At 39.0% G+C, this 19,566-nt stretch overlaps 3 protein-coding genes and 1 long non-coding RNA gene across 4 annotated transcripts in view; all 4 read left to right on the top strand.

Annotated features, from left to right (window-relative positions):
• The window catches only part of fez1 (fasciculation and elongation protein zeta 1 (zygin I)), a 63,032-nt gene that overhangs the window by 25,344 nt on the left and 18,122 nt on the right, over positions 1-19,566 (top strand). The window lies entirely within an intron of this gene.
• On the top strand, positions 1,897-4,471 carry LOC141791316 (uncharacterized). The gene is made up of 4 exons (XR_012598314.1): positions 1,897-1,933; positions 2,671-2,814; positions 3,383-3,542; positions 4,420-4,471. It is a non-coding gene; the product is annotated as an uncharacterized LOC141791316 (long non-coding RNA).
• Positions 4,493-13,369, top strand: LOC141791697 (uncharacterized). Its single transcript, XM_074672333.1, has 13 exons — positions 4,493-4,612; positions 5,039-5,095; positions 5,674-5,730; positions 6,309-6,365; positions 6,945-7,001; positions 7,581-7,637; positions 10,094-10,189; positions 10,297-10,449; positions 11,626-11,682; positions 11,844-11,933; positions 12,291-12,398; positions 13,155-13,310; positions 13,358-13,369. The coding sequence occupies exons 1-13, from the start codon at positions 4,493-4,495 to the stop codon at positions 13,367-13,369; spliced, it is 1,077 nt and encodes a 358-aa protein (XP_074528434.1).
• LOC141791314 (uncharacterized) lies at positions 13,365-18,509 on the top strand. Its single transcript, XM_074671646.1, has 3 exons — positions 13,365-15,189; positions 15,550-15,705; positions 18,068-18,509. The coding sequence occupies exons 1-3, from the start codon at positions 13,431-13,433 to the stop codon at positions 18,310-18,312; spliced, it is 2,160 nt and encodes a 719-aa protein (XP_074527747.1). The 5' UTR covers positions 13,365-13,430; the 3' UTR covers positions 18,313-18,509.

Below are 19,566 nucleotides of genomic sequence, written 5' to 3'. Positions count from 1 at the left end.
CCAGTCCTAAATCCAATCAATAATCCGTGGCAAAATCTGAAAACTGCTGTTCACAAATGCTCTCCATCTACTCTGAGCTTGAACTGTTTTTGCGAATAATAATGATAGATGATAGATCACTGAACACTGAAGGACATTGTACAATAAAATAACATCAATAAAATAAAAAAACAATACAACAATAAAAAATACAACTATAAAAAACAGCAGTGCACAACAGACATTGATGAAGTAGATGAAAGTGGCAAAATGAAGTTAAAGTAAACAAGCGATTCTGAAAAGGTGTGTTCTGAGTCTGGATTTGAAGAGAGAAAGAGAGTTCAAGTTATGGAGGTCTGGGGAGAGAGAGTTCCAGAGATGGGGCACAGAGTGACTGAGGGCCCTGCTCCCCATGGTACTGAAGCGGGCAGACGGCAAGCTGAGGTGGATGGAGGAGGAGGGTGTGAGGGAGCGGGCTGTGGACTAGGATGGAGGCACTGTGAGAAGTGAGGGAGGGGCAGAGATGGTTCATATTTCGGTGGTGATAAGCAGACCCGGTGATATTAATAATGTGTGACTGAAAGGAGAGTGTGCTGTTTAAGATGACACCCAGACTCTTAACCTGAGGGAAGGAGGAGACTTGAGGAGCTGTCAATGGAGAGGGAGAAGCTGTCAATTTTAGAGAGTGATCTTATGATCTTAGATCCATAGCTCCATTTATGACTTGCTGATTTTTTTTCTGCAAGTTACTGAAATTAACTTGTCCCTGTCTGTATGAACCATCGATAGAGCAAACCATGTTGATAGCTTGCTATCGCTGGTTAGCCTACATAGATCTTCTCTAGACCTACATGCCCACCAACAACCATTTTACACCCACCTTCCTGCTTTATGAAAATAAACATTGTTATGTGTAGATTTTGGTTGATTTGGAATTAATTTATCATTGTTACATACTTACTAAAATGAAGGGATTTTATTAGTTATTATAGTTCATATACCACTAATTCTTTTTCTTCTTCTTTTCCTTTCATTTTTGAAGCAGGATATGTAGTATATAATTTGAAGGAACAAAAACATTAAAGACACATACTGTTCAATGACTGACAACAATAAAGCCTTGAAACTCAAGAAACTCAATCTAGATGCAGAGTACAGAATTAGATGATTTTAAATCCAAACATGAAGAATTTGTTAGCTGTGGTTGATGTGTAACAGATCACTTAGGTTTGGAATTAATCATAATAAGCTTCTACACAAAACTGATTTCAGGATATATTTCTCTATTACTCAGAGTCAAATGAATCCAAACGTTCTGGGATAGAGGTAATAAGTTTTTATACCATGCATCCTTTGTTTTTGTCTTTCTCAAGCAGACTAATCCAACCTTGATCTAACCGAAGCTGAATGGAAGTGGGACACATTTTGACTTCTATATCACAAATCTAGCCAACTGCTTTGATAACTGTTCCAATAATCTTCTGATAAAACAGGCCCTAATTATCAACATGCCATACAGGGAAGGATAAAGCACTGCTGGATGGGTTTCAGTATTATGAGAATTGTAATTAATACTGCTTATGAGGTGAGCAGTATTTGTGAATGTAGTTGAACTTACTACTTATATTATTATTATATTACTAATTATGTATTGTATTCTTATTATTACTAATATATTATTATATGAATAAATAAATACAAGGCCTGCACTCTGGTGACTTGCACAATAAATGATAGTCACGGTTGACTGAAGTGTAAAACACTCATAATGCACAATTCATTCCACACACAATTACAAAGGACAACTCCAATGGGCAAAGCAAAATTTTGCGAAATCGCGCGTCATAGCCCATCCCCCGACAGGAAGCGTGTCTACCCGGCAGCCCTGCGCATGTGCTACGGTCAATGTTGTTTGGAGTGACAGCAGGATGCAAGGAAGGAGCTACCCTCTAAGGTAAGCAAAACATTGTGCTGGAATAGCAGGGTTTTGTGCAGTGTGCCAACATCCAGCCGTGTAATGACTGAGACATCAGTTAAAATGTGCCGCTTCCGAGTTTCTGTTGCATTGGTGCAGATATCTGGGTGCTTTAGCCCCGATGCTAATGACGCTAACAACGCTAATGACGCCAATGACGCTAGCTAACGACGCTAATGACGCTAACGACGCTAATGACGCTAACGACGCTAACGACGCTAGCGACGCTAATGTAGCATTACCATAGCGGCGCTTTGCAGGCTAACGTTAAGGTAAGCTAGCGGAATGGATGACGCACAGGTACACTAGTTAGTTTGGAACAGATGAGTTGAGGGAGCCGCTGCTCAGATTAGCTCTGGTCTTAGTGAACCTTTTTGTGAATGACCTTACAGTTTATGATTATAACTAATGATACAGTATTTGGAGGAGGGGATGACTCTTTGAATTTCGAGTAGATTTTGCTGATTGCATTGATAAGAATGAACTGCTATTTAACGTTATACCTTGGAGGGTCTTGCACTGAGATTTTCAATCAGTTATGGCATGAACTTTAATATAAGACATTGTGTTAAGTGTATTGTAATGACAACACATTGTTTAAATTATTTGTTTGTTTAAATTAAGCATTTACAAAACTATTGAATGGTACATGTTAGTTAACTGAGAATCTGTTAACTAATCTTGGTGATACTAATAGATTAAAGTTCTCTCTCCAGTAGGTGAGATGGCTCACATTGGAGGTACAATGGAGAGAGAGAGGAAGAGAAAACGAGTCACTCCACAACAAGATGCAGAGCAACACATTCACTCGAAAATTGATAAGGCTGGACTCAAAGAGCGTTTTATCAATCTGCACAAAGGTTAGTTTTTAGATTTTTGATTTATCGAATGTTTTTTAATTAAGTCAGCACTGCATCTGATGCATATCTCATTTTTAATGGTAACTTTGTCACGCTATGTGGATTGGGAGAGCTGGATTATATCGTGTTTTTGAGTCATTTTGGTAATATTTTGTTAAAATTTCTGTACATACATTATTAATGAATCAGATGCTCCGAGAATAACTCCACCCTATGCTGCTGCACACCCTGATTTTTTTCCCTGCTGCAAGATCATGCCCTGTCTCAATATCAATGCAAAGCCTTTATGTCGGCATTATGATGCATCTTGTAATCAAAAGATGTCCACACTTCTGTTCATTACTTGTTGTATAATTGTGAATTTAGTAATACTCCGGTTTTGAATACTTCCAAGGCACACCAGGACTTTTCTGATGGCCCAGCATTTGGAAACCACTGCTCTTACACAATATCGTTGCACAGCTTTGCTGTAGCTTCCAGAACAATAGCTTCTGATTAAAAATATGGCAGGCTGCTGTAGTAGATGAGAAATATTGATAAAGTGTTTGCTTTTTTCCTTTTTTTAAAGGTCGAGGGGTTTTTGCGACTGAGGCTTTCAGAAAAGGAGATTTTGTGGTTGAATACCGTGGCAACCTTCTCAAACAGGACAGGCCCCTTCATTTTAGGCACTATGATGACACAGAAGCAGTGTTCCTGTTTGATTTTGAGTGGAAAGGGAAAAGTTATTGGTAAGTAAAAGTGAATATGCCCCTTCCTTGCATGTGTAATCAATGCATGACATGGGTAGTTTCCCCCTTTTTTCCATGCAAATGAAAAGAAAAATCCGAACCACTGACTACTATATTACAAACAGGACCATTTAATGTAGAGAAGTCTTGCAGAGATGACTTAAACTATTATACTGGTGTCATTTGATGCATCAAAAGGTGAGAATGACACATTCTTGAAGTACTCTTGAGGAGTTTTTAAATTATTGAGATATTGTGTACCGTGATATAGTCAGAAATTAGCATGACTACATTTTTAGGCCATGTCGCCCAGCCATAATTTGTACAGTTTTATATACGAGAAAACTTAAATGAGACATTTGATGGTTAAATATGTTTAAATGGCCATTTTTATGCTTAAACTCCTAAAACTCCTTCCTGTTCACCTGATCTCTGTGAAACTCCGCACTGAGCTGCTTCACAAGCACTTTGAATTAGAGTTCTATGTCTTCACTAGCCTCATGTAAAAGGGATATTCACTCTAAATAAAGTACAGTTTTTCAGACGAAAATTGAAATATAGTATAAATCTTCATTTTATCAGCCCTAGTAGATGTGATGCTTTCACCTCTACAATAATTCCACAAGAGTAACCTTTGTTTTGATACCAAGATTATTCATATAGGTCTTGTAATTGTATAGATTTTCTCTTTGTTTTTGCCCAGCTTTAGATTTATATCATACTTCAATGGCTTGCTCAGCTGTGAAATCAAACATTCCCTTCTCTCCAATCATTCTTTTTCCAAATTTTACATGATATTTTCAACTTTCTTACTATGCTAACCACTGCATACAAACCATGTAGGCAACTTCAACTGGACTTTGTTCTTTTTCTTTAGTCTTGATGCATCAGTTGAAGATGAGTCGCTGGGAAGGCTTGTGAACGATGACAACAAAAAGCCAAACTGCAAGATGAAAACGATTGATATTGGTGGGATGCCACATCTATGCTTGTTTGCAATAAAAGACATAACCCCAGGTGAAGAAGTTACCTACAACTATGGAAATGCAGACTGGCCTTGGCGCAAGCAGGTACACCAGCAAGTCATGGATATTTGAACAAATTAAAGAAATGTTTGAATTTTGTTTTCAATTGATGGAATTATTACAAAATGAATTGTGATAACATTTGTTTTGGTTGACTGAGAACTAATGTAACATGCTTTTCCATGATGTGCCCTGGAGTTGGGTGGTATCATGCTTTGGATGCATTTAGGCCTTAAATGAATTTAACTTGGTTAACATTTTTTTAGCAAGTGTGTGTGTATTGAATGACCCCAAAAGTTTGGTATGACTGTCCAACTTAACTAAGTTCATCATGGTTGTTTGTCTGTTAACCCTGAGTAGTTAAAATATTCCCAGACTTGACATGAATGGAGTCACCTTCATCCTCACACACTTAAATTCAAACTTAAACTCTTGTTGGTTTCTAAAATTGTGTGTTTCTTCTTTTTCCAGCAGCAATCAACACCTGATGTTTTGGAGCAGACTGTGGATGACAGTGACAGACCTCAGGTAGGAGCCAGATTATAACACACTACTCAGTCTCTCAGAGATAAGAAAGTATTGGCTATCTGTGTTGTATATAGTGGATCAGTGAGTATGAATGAGCCCTCTGCACACTCTTGGAGCAGACCAAGTAGCCTTACTCTGTAAGTACTTCTCTTGTCAGTTATTGGGACAGATTCTGTTTGTTAGTTACCACACAACAAGTTGGATTGTACTGAGAAAATGGTGTCTGACAGTTTCATCTAACGGGACGTCCCCAAACAGGGTTTTTTTTAGCAAGTGTGTGTGTGTTCAAACGTCCCCAAAAGTTTGGCTTGACTAACAAACTGGTGCCTGACAGCTTCATCTTGCTGGACGTCCCCAATTAGGTTTTTTTTTGCAAGTGTGTGTGTATTGAATGACCCCAAAAGTTTGGTATGACTGTCCAACTTAACTAAGTTCATCATGGTTGTTTGTCTGTTAACCCTGAGTAGTTAAAATATTCCCAGACTTGACATGAATGGAGTCACCTTCATCCTCACACACTAAAATTCAAACTTTAACTCTTGTTGGTTTCTAAAATTGTGTGTTTCTTCTATTTCCAGCAGCAATCAACACCTGATGTTTTGGAGCCGACTGTGGATGACAGTGACAGACCTCAGGTAGGAGCCAGATCATAACACACTACTCAGTCTCTCAGAGATTAGATATTATTGGTAATGTGTGTTGTATATGGTGGATCAGTGAGTATAAATGAGCCCTCTGCACACTCTTAGAGCAGACCAAGTAGCCTGAGTCTGTAAGTTCTTCTCTTGTCAGTTATTGGGACAGATTCTGTTTGTTAGTTACCACACAACAAGTTGGATTGTACTGAGAAAATGGTGTCTGACAGTTTCATCCAACGGGACGTCCCCAAACAGGGTTTTTTTTAGCAAGTGTGTGTGTGTTCAAACGTCCCCAAAAGTTTGGCTTGACTAACAAACTGGTGCCTGACAGCTTCATCTTACCGGACGTCCCCAATTAGGTTTTTTTTTGCAAGTGTGTGTGTATTGAATGACCCCAAAAGTTTGGTATGACTGTCCAACTTAACTAAGTTCATCATGGTTGTTTTTCTGTTAACCCTGAGTAGTTAAAATATTCCCAGGCTTGACATGAATGGAGTCACCTTCATCCTCACACACTAAAATTCAAACTTTAACTCTTGTTGGTTTCTAAAATTGTGTGTTTCTTCTATTTCCAGCAGCAATCAACACCTGATGTTTTGGAGCCGACTGTGGATGACAGTGACAGACCTCAGGTAGGAGCCAGATCATAACACACTACTCAGTCTCTCAGAGATTAGATATTATTGGTAATGTTTGTTGTATATGGTGGATCAGTGAGTATAAATGAGCCCTCTGCACACTCTTAGAGCAGACCAAGTAGCCTGAGTCTGTAAGTTCTTCTCTTGTCAGTTATTGGGACAGATTCTGTTTGTTAGTTACCACACAACAAGTTGGTTTGTACTGAGAAAATGGTGTCTGACGTTTTCATCCAACGGGACGTCCCCAAACAGGGTTTTTTTTAGCAAGTGTGTGTGTGTTCAAACGTCCCCAAAAGTTTGGCTTGACTTACAAACTGGTGCCTGACAGCTTCATCTTACCGGACGTCCCCAATTAGGTTTTTTTTAGCAAGTGTGTGTGTATTGAATGACCCCGAAAGTTTGGTATGACTGTCCAACTTAACTAAGTTCATCATGGTTGTTTTTCTGTTAACCCTGAGTAGTTAAAATATTCCCAGACTTGACATGAATGGAGTCACCTTCATCCTCACACACTAAAATTCAAACTTTAACTCTTGTTGGTTTCTAAAATTGTGTGTTTTTTTCTATTTCCAGCAGCAATCAACACCTGATGTTTTGGAGCCGACTGTGGATGACAGTGACAGACCTCAGGTAGGAGCCAGATCATAACACACTACTCAGTCTCTCAGAGATTAGATATTATTGGTAATGTTTGTTGTATATGGTGGATCAGTGAGTATAAATGAGCCCTCTGCACACTCTTAGAGCAGACCAAGTAGCCTGAGTCTGTAAGTACTTCTCTTGTCAGTTATTGGGACAGATTCTGTTTGTTAGTTACCACACAACAAGTTGGTTTGTACTGAGAAAATGGTGTCTGACAGTTTCATCTACCGGGACGTCCCCAATCAGGGGTTTTTTTAGCAAGTGTGTGTGTATTCAAACGTCCCCAAAAGTTCGGCTTGACTAACAAACTGGTGTCTGACAGCTTCATCTTACCGGACGTCCCCAATTAGGTTTTTTTTTGCAAGTGTGTGTGTATTGAATGACCCCAAAAGTTTGGTATGACTGTCCAACTTAACTAAGTTCATCATGGTTGTTTGTCTGTTAACCCTGAGTAGTTAAAATATTCCCAGACTTGACATGAATGGAGTCACCCTCATCCTCACACACTAAAATTCAAACTTTAACTCTTGTTGGTTTCTAAAATTGTGTGTTTTTTTCTATTTCCAGCAGCAATCAACACCTGATGTTTTGGAGCCGACTGTGGATGACAGTGACAGACCTCAGGTAGGAGCCAGATCATAACACACTACTCAGTCTCTCAGAGATTAGATATTATTGGTAATGTGTGTTGTATATGGTGGATCAGTGAGTATAAATGAGCCCTCTGCACACTCTTAGAGCAGACCAAGTAGCCTGAGTATGTAAGTTCTTCTCTTGTCAGTTATTGGGACAGATTCTGTTTGTTAGTTACCACACAACAAGTTGGATTGTACTGAGAAAATGGTGTCTGACAGTTTCATCCAACGGGACGTCCCCAAACAGGGTTTTTTTTAGCAAGTGTGTGTGTGTTCAAACGTCCCCAAAAGTTTGGCTTTACTAACAAACTGGTGCCTGACAGCTTCATCTTGCTGGACGTCCCCAATTAGGTTTTTTTTTGCAAGTGTGTGTGTATTGAATGACCCCAAAAGTTTGGTATGACTGTCCAACTTAACTAAGTTCATCATGGTTGTTTGTCTGTTAACCCTGAGTAGTTAAAATATTCCCAGGCTTGACATCGAATGGAGTCACCTTCATCCTCACACACTAAAATTCAAACTTCAACTCTTGTTGGTTTCTAAAATTGTGTTTTTGTGACCACTCAGTCTATCAGGGATTAGACATTATTGGTAATGTGTGTTGTATATAGTGGATCAGTGAGTATGAATGAGCCCTCTGCACACTCTTAGAGCAGACCAAGTAGCCTGAGTCTGTAAGTTCTTCTCTTGTCAGTTATTGGGACAGATTCTGTTTGTTAGTTACCACACTACAAGTTCGGCATGTAGTGTGGTAAACTGGTGTCTGACAGCTTCATCTAACGGGACGTCCCCAATTAAGTTTGGATAGCAAGTGTGTGCTTTTTGAACATCCCCAAAAGTGTGGCTGATTGACAAACTACTTAGGGTTAACTTGATTGAAAGTCTGTTAATAGACTTGACATAAAGCCCACCAAATAGCTTTTAATAGAATTTAAATAGATCCATTTTTTAATGAATTTTTAACTGGGCTTTTACACACTTCTGATTATTCCACTACATATGTTCCTTATTGGACTGTCAGTTCTTCAAAAAGGTCAAGTTTTAAAGGACCTTGTAAAATCTTTTGAATACGTGAGCCCACAAGTTTGTATTAGCGGCTGCTCAACGTTTTTGTTCCTTTGTGTGCACTATCGAGTTCTCATCAGCAGCTTTTCAAAAGTATTTCAGCAGTCGAGCGTTTTCCCTGCCTGATCATGTTTACTTGCTTAGATGTTTTTTGATTAGGTCCTCCTCCCTTGTTTATGTGCGTCTGCTATGGATGAGCAGGCTACATAGTAAAATCGTTTATTTTCTGTGTTTTTATGATCGTGAGTCAGGGTGTTTTATTTAGAAAAATAACCAGATTCTACTTCCCTTTTCTTTGTCTGACTTCATACCCATTCAATCTGCTCTTTGGTAATTGTAAAAACAGGCTTGCTGCGTATTGTCCGCAGAGACCTAAGCCACTTCTGGGGCAAAGCTAAAACGTGCTGCGGCGCTTCTGGTGTAAACACTAACTGCATGACTGGCTGCATATCAGCTCGAGTGCCATCCATCCATCCATTTTCTTCCGCTTATCCGGGGTCGGGTCGCGGGGGCAGCAGCCGAAGCAGGAAAGCCCAGACCTCCCTCACCCCAGCTACTTCGTCCAGCTCTTCCTGGGGGATCCTGAGACGTTCCCAGGCCAGCCAAGAGGTGTCGCTAGAGAGATAACACCTCTCAGCTCGAGTGCAGCCATGCCAATTAGCTGCTTTTTACAAAGTTGACAAACAGCTTTATCTTTGTCCATAACTTTGCCATCCACAGTGTAGAACCCAAAATACTTCCACAAGCTGCTTCTCAGATGTTTTGGTGTTGTGACTGTCTGCTCAGGACGGCTTTGCTTGCTCTTGTCCTTAATTATTGTCCCTCATTTAGTGATAGGTCAGTAGGGCATGCAATTATAGTGAATTCTTAGTGCGCCCTAGTTTGGATCACAAGTCAAACTATATCACACTGTCAGATGCACTAATAGAGACTGCAGCTGACATTTCAAACAGGTAATTACAGCTCAAACATGAACTTTTCACATCGTGTCCCAACAAATGTTCGAAACTTGAAAATAAAATGACAGCCCTTGTGCCTATGATTTTTTTTATTTTGAAATCAACAAATATTTTCTATACTTTATATAGAAGTTTTGTACACTTCCTGTGATCTCTACAAAAGTGGTTCTCCACCTGGGGTCAGGGTTGCCAGAGAACAGGATGAACTTAACTTAATGAGCTACAGTAGAAGTGTGAATGTGCAGATTGCAGGATATCAAAACATTGCAATTCATAATCAGCAATGCAGTGCAACTTAAGTTGTCAACCTGAAACCACCAGTTTTTTTTCCTTCACATGGTGCATAGGGTCCAAGTTTGATACATTTTCATGTTGGTCAAAGGGTGTTCATGCATATATATATATGTTTTTTGTCTTTTAGCTTTTATCTGGTCCTGTGGATACATCAGTAATGAAAGATAAGATCAACTTCAGCAGCAATCCAGGGGCAAATAACAGCCACTTTTCATCTTTCAATGTAATCAATATTACACCATTGCACATTTTTGACTGTTAAGTGTCTTGATTCAGGTAATTTTTGTTTTGCTCAACAAGGTCTTATCTAATTTATTTCTGTCCTCATAGTCTCGAATGGCCAAACTGAGAAAGCACCACGAGGAATGCTTCAATCAACACAAAATTGCAGAGGAACAGCGAAATGCTAAAGAGAGACAACATACCGCGATTTTGTTAAAACGTGCACGGCTGGCTCAAGAACTGGCAGAACTGGATGCTCTTGTGAGTAGTGTGAACACTGCTATCTGCCAAACTCTTTTCATCATGTGTATTACCAGGAGATTCACTGCAAGGGAACTGAACTTGAAGTGATTATTCCAAAATTCTGCTGAAATATTTGCAAGTAAATGTTTAATGATCAAATTAAAAGTAAATTTGAAGGTTAAGGTACTTATTCAGTTCAGTCTACTCAACCTCCTAATCAGATGTGTCACTCTGTACAGTGAGTAGCTGATGACAGCTGCAAATGTGGGGAATAAGGCTGAATTAATTAAAAAAAAAACTTGCTACTTAGGTGCTGATGTAATTAACTCTCTGTGTAGGCACAATTCTGTAGTCTTGCTTAAAGTCTTGCCCACTCTACTACCTTATTTTTATATGCCAACTCAGTTATATATACTGTGTACAACTTATGGGGTTTATACAGTTCACAATTGTCTTGTCTATCTTGTCACTGCAACTCTTTAGTCATGGAATCATGACTGTAGAAACTGACAGCTGTCAAACTGTAACATAGAGAGAGGACAGAACCAGCCCAATGGGATGCAATGGGATTCCAGAACATGTTTCTCCTTTTTTCTGCCTGAACAGTAAGAGAGAGGGACAGATATGGTTTACTGACCAAACACTCTATAATACTGATGACTATTAGAACTATTCAACACTTTGATAAAAGTATATCACTTAAAGCAGCCTTGACAGCTCCAAATTGTACTCAAGAATTGCAACTCTGAACATGCATACACACTGATTTAAAAAAAAAATGGAATTAAAAGTCTTTGGTCTCTGAACTGGGGACATGTTTATTTTCAGGCCCCAATTCCAAATTGGTGAAATACCTCTGGCACAAAATATTTAAATTGGGACAACTATGTAAAGAAATTCCCAGCACAAGATTTGTGGAATGTTTGGATGAATATTTTATGTTACTTAATCTATTTGTTTCTAGTGCAAACCAAGGCTATAAATGCAATGCAGCTTCCTCACTTCATGCAGTACATGTTAATAGCTTCTAGAGACAGGATACTGTGCCTTCTTTTATGACTAGCTGACTTAAGAGCAAGGCATTATCAACATTTTGATTTTGATAACAGTTGGTTTAATATTACTGAAAGTTTTGTCATTGTAGTTGGATGGAATTTCATATTTGCTTTAGTTGATTTTCTCTCTTTTCTTCAGCTGACTTCACAATCTCCCCTGGATAATGCCATTGAGGACGAGTGTGATGATATTCAAGTATGTACAAACTTGACTGGGGCCAATTTTTACAATTACTCACATGTTCTTAATTAATCAAGCATTATAATAGAAGTGAAAGGGTTGCTATGCATCTTCCTTTTTCTAAATACAAACTGAATTTGAATATTTCAAATAGAAAGTTTGGTTTGTCTTTTTAGCCACTAGCCTCATCAGACGCTTCATTGGCGGATGAATCATCAATGGCCAGTGATCCAGTGGACAGTGGAGAGCCAGCAGCAATGTCAAAGGTGACACTACTCCATTTTAACTTTAGCTTGTTATTTGGTTTTCAGCTGTTTTCCACAAGATGGATGACATCAGTGTTATCATTTGGCATCATAAATAAATACATAATTCTATTTATCACTATTTTGTCGATTTTATAATGCTGTTCAGAAATAAACCTTCTTCTTTATTTCCATAATTGTATTATCTGGGATGAGGATAGAAGTGTGATTTATTATCATGGTAGTGAATGGAAATGGTCATAAATCATTCCGCCAAAACACCACTATCACTAACTCTTACTTTAAAAGGTCTGTATTGCCTATTGTTTTATACAAGATTTATTCATACTGGAATGCTTTTATCTTTTTGTTTGTCAGACAAGAGCTCCTGCTATGTGTTCGTCATCATCATCATTGTCAGCTTGTCCGAATTCTGAGGATTTTTCAGCAGATGACTCTAAATGGAGGTCATTAAGACAAAGAAAGGTATTCTCCTGCAATAATAAGTCAAGTTGTAACAGTATACAGAAGTCCCAGTTTGGTGTGTACCTTAACACATGGATTTACAATGAGTTTGGGTCATTAATGTTTAACTGGCAGTAGTGCAGTTAGTGTTTTTGACCTACTTAAATATGAGATTTTTTTAATTTGGTGTAAAAAAGACAATAAAACAAAGGACTTTTTTTTTTAAATGTTTCATTCAATTGATTGCCTTTTAAATACAATAACGAGACCAAGCAAATAAATACAGATTATAGAGGCTGATACTAAAGCCACGGAGAACAGAAATGATTTAAGCCCTACTTTAACTATCAACTTATGGTTATTGGTTTGAATTTAGCAAACCTAAAGTCTTCAAAAAGATTGTTTTGCAGGTGGAGAGCTTCGAAACAAAAAGCTGCTTCACCTTGTTTGGGTATGCATTAAGCAGTGAGCATGGATTAGAATGGTAACGATCTCACAAATTCTCTTGCCATTTTACAGCCAAGTGTATTCGTCATAGGAATTTGTAAACCAGACCACAATGTCTATATTCACTTGGTACAGGATAAACACCTGTACTGTTGCATCCTGAGTCGTAACAGTAGTGTACAATTTGATGTGTAAATTATCTCTTATTTAAATAGAATTTGGTATATCTACCCTGTTTTTCTCATATACAGCTAAAAGAGAGAAAGTTTATGTAATAAGAGTGCAATCGATCAACACAGCGCAGTAACCTTTGCATTTTTTTTCCTCAAGGCCCCTGCATATAAGGAAGATTCCCTAGATGAATCTGATCACACAGACTATAATGATTCAGACTACGTTCCAGACTCTGTGTCTGATGAGGACACAGAAATCCATCCAGCTGCAAAAAACCTTCCGCTATCTCTGCAATATCCCCTTTTGTCTTCAGCAAGTCAAGCCACTGATTCTGGAACTCCTCTGAAAAACCCAACCAGAGACAACCCTGAGAAAAGGAACTCCAACACTCCAAGGAAGAGAAAGAGCTCATCTCCTCATTTAGAGAAGATAATGTCAAGCACTCCAAAGAAAAGCAGAGTCCAACATCTTTCTGACTCAATCAAAGTATGTCCTCCTTCAAAGTCTGGAAGTCGTCGAGTGTATAACAAAAGAAACTACTGTCTCTATTGCCTCAAGCCTTCTTCAAAAATTGCACGACACCTGGAAGCTGTGCATGGAAATGTAAAAGAGGTTGCCAGAGCAGTTCTATTTCCAAAGAACTCAAAAGAGAGACGTAATGCATTAAATATTCTGAGACGACGTGGAAACTTTGCCTATAATGCTCAGGTTGTGAGTAAGGGAGCAGGAGAGCTCCAGGCCTGCTACAGACCTCGAAAAGCCAGATCTGCTGTTGAGTTTATTCATTGTTTTCATTGTCAAGGACTCTATGCCAAGAGGACTTTGTGGAAGCACATGAAAATCTGTCCAGCACGAGAAGAAACCGATGATGAATCCAGGACTGGGAAGCAGCGAGTTCGATCCAAATGTGCCCTTAAAACTGCTGTTGTCCAAGAGATTAGTGAGGGCTTGAAGAGTGTGATTTCCTGCATGAGCTATGATGAGGTCACTCAGACCATCCAAAATGACAAACTTCTGTTGCAGTTTGGTCAACACCTCTTTGATCTAAATGGGTCCAGAAAGAACCGACATGACTTGATTAGACAAAGACTTCGAGAACTTGGGCGACTATTAGTAGTTGCTCAGAAGAAAACTCCTATACGGAAAGCAGAGGAACTCATCTATCCATCCAACTTCAACAGAGTGATATCTGCAGTGAAAGAGTTGGCTGGATACAACACAGAGAACAACACATTTCAGACACCTTCCTTAGCCCTAAAAGTTGGCCACAGTCTGGGTGTACTTTGTGAGCTGGTGGAGACTGAGAATCTGTCCACAGTTGACAGGGATGACGGCCTGGTGGAATATGCTCGCGAATTCAAGACCATTAAAAAATTCAGATGGAAGGCACTGATAACCAGAGGTGCAACAACCACTATGAAAGAGTTGAAGTGGAATGCGCCACCAATTTTACCTTTCACTGAAGATGTCAAATGTTTGGACTCTCACTTAGAGAAGGTTAAAGATGTTGCTGAAAGAATGCTGAAACTGTCTCCCTCTGCACACAGTTATGCAACGCTTGCCAAAGTAACGCTGGCACAGGTCATTATTTTCAACAGAAGAAGAGAAGGAGAGGTGTCAAGAATGGAGCTGGCCACTTTCATGGCAAGGAAAAAGTCAGAACTCAATGCGGACATGGAAGCCTGTCTCACCCCTCTTGAGAAGAAGATGTGTGATTTCTTCACTAGAGTAGAAATCAGGGGAAAACGAGGAAGAGGAGTCCCAGTGCTGCTAAAGCCATCAATGCTGTCAGCCATGGAGCTCCTTGCTGAAACTCGTGAGATGTGCGGAGTCCTCAAAGAGAACATATACATGTTCGCTAGACCAGGTGCCTTGTCTGCTTATAGAGGGGGAGAATGCATCCAAAAGTTTGCAAGGGAGAGTGGTGCTAAAAATCCGGAGGCCTTAACATCAACAAAGCTGCGAAAGCACATAGCTACCATGTCTCAGGTACTCAATCTTCAAGAAAATGAATCAGATCAGCTTGCAGACTTTCTCGGTCATGACATTCGTGTGCACAGGCAGTATTACCGCCTGCCACAGGGAACGCTACAGCTCGCCAAAATGAGCAAAGTGCTTTTGGCAGTGGAGAAGGGGACCCTCTCACAGTATAAAGGTCAAGCTCTTGATGACATTGAGATTAACCCTGAAGGTATGGATGTGTGTATATTAGTACAACTAAGGTTAGATAAACGCCATGGTTATTATCCCATGAGAAATGCATCATCACTGCTCTTTACCTGTACTATACTCTTTGTACTGTATTTGGTTATTTAAGTTTAATGATGAAGAATTGTAATAGTCTGTTTCACACTGGAGGGATGCAAATTTAGTCCATCAGTTATTTTTACATATTTTTCCTCATAGGCATTGTGTATGATCATGTTATTTACAAAATTATTTTGTGTAAATGTATAACTTAAGTAATGCAGGAAGTCCATTGAGAGTTTTTGTCTCAAGGCTACTTTTCCTAAAGTGTCCTTTTTGTACTTTTCTGACATTGTCACTTCAGAAAAAGTTGACTGTTCACAAGAACCAGATGTATCAAGTGATGAGGATGAGCTTGCCAATGTCAGCTCAGCCATAGAGACCACAGCTGAGGACGACCATGAGGCAGAGGTCACATCTCCACCTCTCTCCACTTCTTCTGATGCCTCTCTAGATCAAGGTAAAAATGAAATAGGAATCATTTTTTGTACTAAGTGACAGTAATGTATCCAGTAAAACCCCAAAGTTGGGTATGACAGAATATACACAGTAGTCAGCTGCTGTAGCCATCCTATAGCAGGTTGTTGTTTTGGAGAACCAGGTGGGAAGTAACAAAGTACAAATACTTTGTCACTGTACTTAAGTAGATTTTTCAAGTATCTGTACTTGATTGATTAATTTTTGACAACTTTTTACTTTTACTCCCTACATTTGAACACAAAAACCTGTACTTTCCACTCCTTGCATAGTTAAAAATAACCTGTTACTTTTATTCAACTTCCACGGACATGACAACGCAGCTTAAAAACGACAGAAGCAGAGTTGTACTGACTTGTCACCTGATATCACATCACAGCTCCACAGTGACTGACAGCATCAGACAGAAAGCTGTGGTCCGGTCAGTCTTCAGCAGCTTCAGTCTGTTCAGTAATTTCTATCTCCAGTAGAGTCATGTTACCTTCACTGTCTGTGGGATAAAAAAGCTCTGTCACCTCTTGCTGCTCCTGCAGCTGCATGGGATGTCAGCCTAAAAATATGATTAAGCAGATTAAAGTTTTCAATTGATTGACAGCACTTTTAGTTTATTTTTCATTTTGCCAAGTTATCAAGCAAGTATTGTGTATAATTAACATAGTAATCATTTTTACTTTTGTACTTAAGTAAATTTCAGTGTGTTTTTTTTTTTACTTTTACCCTTAATTAAGGAGTTGAATAACTTTTTTTTTCCAACTTTTACCAGTGACTTTTACACAAGTATCTGTACTTGTTAGTACAGAGTGTAAGTACTTTTGCCACCTTTGTGGATAAATAGTAAAAGTAGTTAAAGAGCATATTGAAGGTTCAATTTTTTGTAAATTAACACTTACCATTGTCAAATAATGACTGTAGAATAAGTCAATCATTGATTTTATGTGTTATACATCGATAAAGGGCGACAATTAGAGGAAGAAGTGGCTGTTTTCGGCATAGCTGTTCAAAACACTCTTTTTTTCAACATGGTGTCATTTAACATCACCAAAGGGACTCGCGTCACTTCACTCCGCTGTGAGCCAATATGAAAAACAGGTGGTAGTGAGTGAGAGTGGACTTTAGGGGTCGATTTTATTGTTTTATGATTGAATTTGGCCATTCATTAAGGCGTTTCCTTTAACTGCATTTGTGATGGATACAGATAAATTAGCTTAACAGGACATGGAGTCCTCTTTTTTCCCCAATAGGAAGATGAATGGAGTTAGCTTTGTGCTCGGATTCACTTTGGGCAGGTGAGAAGACAAGACTTTATTTCTGCATCGGTCACCACAACACGGTTCTCTGTGGTGCTCATTTTCGTGAGGATTTTGTGCCTGGCGATATTATGGAGTTTAGGATGGGATACCAGAGCCAGGTCCAGGTGTCAGACATGGGTGCAGTCCCATCAATGCAAATCGCTTCGCTGGCGGCAGCAGCAGCAGCAGCAGCCCGAGCCCAGCTCCCAGTGGCAGATGACGTAAAGACAAAGTTGTCAGAGATTCAGCCCGACAGAAACGTGAGCTGAGCATTGTCTTGTTTTCTGACTCTAGATTAGTTGATAGAGCGCTGATAAACCTCTGTCTTTCTCTATGTGACACATTATAACAGCTGCTTATTTTTTAAGTCAGCTGATCTTATTTAAAACTGTTGATGTGAACACAGCATTCGGCTACATATCACAAGCAAACAGCGGGCACTTACCGGTACAGCTGCTCAGTTCCCCTCTGCTTCTCCTCGCTTCTCCTCCGCTGCTCCTAAGGCTGTTATTCCATCCTATTTATCTTGCCAAACAAACTCATAATAATAAGTCTGAGGACCATAAGAATGCAGATTTTCTTCTTCTTTATTGACAGGAGTAACAGTCTGATCCATGTTTATTAATGTTAAACAGAGGCAGACTCAGAGTGACCCCCCTGAGTGAAGTTGCATTCAAATGCTGGTTTTTAATGCAAAAGTAAGAAAAATTATACTACAACGTCTTCAGGAGACTCTGTGGTTTCAGAGTTTCTTTCAGAATATTGTTTTTAAGGTTTTTTACTATACATTTCTAAATGGTTGTCTTTAACCTGCAATATGCCCTTTAACATGCCTCATCCATAATTTATTTATATAAGTTCAAATTAATTTACATGTAATTTAAAATCACAAACTATGCCCCTTTTTTAGGAGTGTTTTAAAATTGAAAACTAGTGTAGTAAAACCTATTCATGGTCTTCCATTATTTGTCACTTGACCACTGTTGACCTTGCACATTTAACATTGGTACTGACAGAAAGGTAACTTGACATCACCTTTTTTTCTTTTCTTTATAGACATTTCACAGACACTTCCAAACAGAGACAACTCTAAACGTAAGTGGGATGACCGTGAGGTACGTGCTGTGGAAAGACACATGATGGACTTCATACGCACTTGCAAGGTACCGCAAAAGATTGACTGTCTGCGGTGTATCAATGCAGAGCCCGTCGCACTGAGAGATCGCAGCTGGACTGGTGTAAAAAATTACGTCAGAAATCGAATCACTGCCTTGAAGAGAAGGGTTTGTGCTAAACAATAGTTTTTGTTCTTTACAAAGCATTGTTCATTTTATATTTCTCTTTTGGAAGAAATGGACTCAGTTTGTTACTTGGACTAATGGACAAAATCTTGAACTCTTGTTAAAATGTACCCTAGTAAAGTATACTTGTTGGTGTACACTGATAGTTGAAGTGTTCTTGTCATCTCAAGCTGTTTCTGTTTACAAAATAGTAGCACTTTTGAGGCTGGCCCCTCCTGTTACCTAAACAGCAACTTATGGAGCCATTTGTATGTGTCTAACCATGTTAGTAAAACATGTTTTGACAGCAAAACTTAGTTTGTTGTGTGATGTTCATTTTCATGCAAATTTGATTCTGGTGAAAATGTGGCTAACATATTGAGTCTAATCTTATTTAGAACAAATTGTTTCCAGTAGAATTTTATTGAATCCCAACTGTTGTTGATAGTCTTACCAACATAAAACGTGTAAGTATGGCAAGGATTGGTCATTAGTTAAGCCATCATCCTTCAGTTGTTTTGGTTTCTGTTGAAAAAGTTAAGTAAGAATAAGTTTCTTAAGATATGTCAAGAGCTACTCAGGAGCAGTGTTGAGACTGATTTTGAAGGTTTTATATTCTCATAACTCAAACATAGCAACAAATAAATGCTAAAATTACTTGCATAGACTTCTGTCCCCAAAGGACTTTGAGGCACCTGAAAGTGACTTTTATGAGTTTGTGTATCTGTGTACAGTTAAAGTCCCCAAAATTGACATTAAAATTATTTGTCCTCAATCTCAAGGTAAAAATTCTAATTGGACAAAAGTTATTTTAAATGAAAATCTGAGGTGATTTTCATAATCTAGATTTTTCTGGTGATACATCCCACTTGCTGGCATCTCTCTAAACCATTCAGAAAGTGGTGTTCCCAAAAGTAGGGTGTTTTCATGTGCGCCCCCAAAGAGGACATAAGGCAGTATGTGTGTGTGTGTGTGTGTGTGTGTGTGTGTGTGTGTGTGTGTTTGTGTGTGTTTGTGTGTGTGTGGGTGTGTGTGTGTGTGCGTGTTTGTGTTTGTGTGTGTGTGTGTGTGTGTGTGTGTGTGTGTAAAGGTGTTTCTCAACAAATGACAATGTGTTGGAAAAATATGATTTATTTGAATTCAATGAAATCAGCCTCAAGCCCAAAGAGCTCTAAAGTCTGTTGGTCTGCTGGCCTTAGAGTACAGCTGGGGCAGAACAGTAAACTCTGAAGTTAAACTGGATATGGTTTCGTGCATTACCAAATCTGGATTACC

Source organism: Halichoeres trimaculatus, unplaced genomic scaffold, assembly GCF_033239565.1.
Source record: "Halichoeres trimaculatus isolate MK-OKI-2021-1 unplaced genomic scaffold, fHalTri1.1 fHalTri1_scaffold_6, whole genome shotgun sequence".
Taxonomy (NCBI): Eukaryota; Metazoa; Chordata; class Actinopteri; order Labriformes; family Labridae; genus Halichoeres; species Halichoeres trimaculatus.
This window is presented reverse-complemented; position numbering and strand designations above follow the sequence as displayed.

Bases quoted from the DNA above. Each gene is read 5' to 3' on its own strand.
- LOC141791314 (XM_074671646.1), top strand. From the start codon at position 13,431: ATGTCAAGCACTCCAAAGAAAAGCAGAGTCCAACATCTTTCTGACTCA. The intron at 15,190-15,549 runs GTATGGATGTGT...TTGTCACTTCAG, and splicing joins CATTGAGATTAACCCTGAAG to AAAAAGTTGACTGTTCACAA. The intron at 15,706-18,067 runs GTAAAAATGAAA...TTTTCTTTATAG, and splicing joins TGATGCCTCTCTAGATCAAG to ACATTTCACAGACACTTCCA.
- LOC141791697 (XM_074672333.1), top strand. From the start codon at position 4,493: ATGAAAACGATTGATATTGGTGGGATGCCACATCTATGCTTGTTTGCA. The intron at 4,613-5,038 runs GTACACCAGCAA...TTCTTTTTCCAG, and splicing joins ACTGGCCTTGGCGCAAGCAG to CAGCAATCAACACCTGATGT. The intron at 11,934-12,290 runs GTGACACTACTC...TTTGTTTGTCAG, and splicing joins AGCCAGCAGCAATGTCAAAG to ACAAGAGCTCCTGCTATGTG.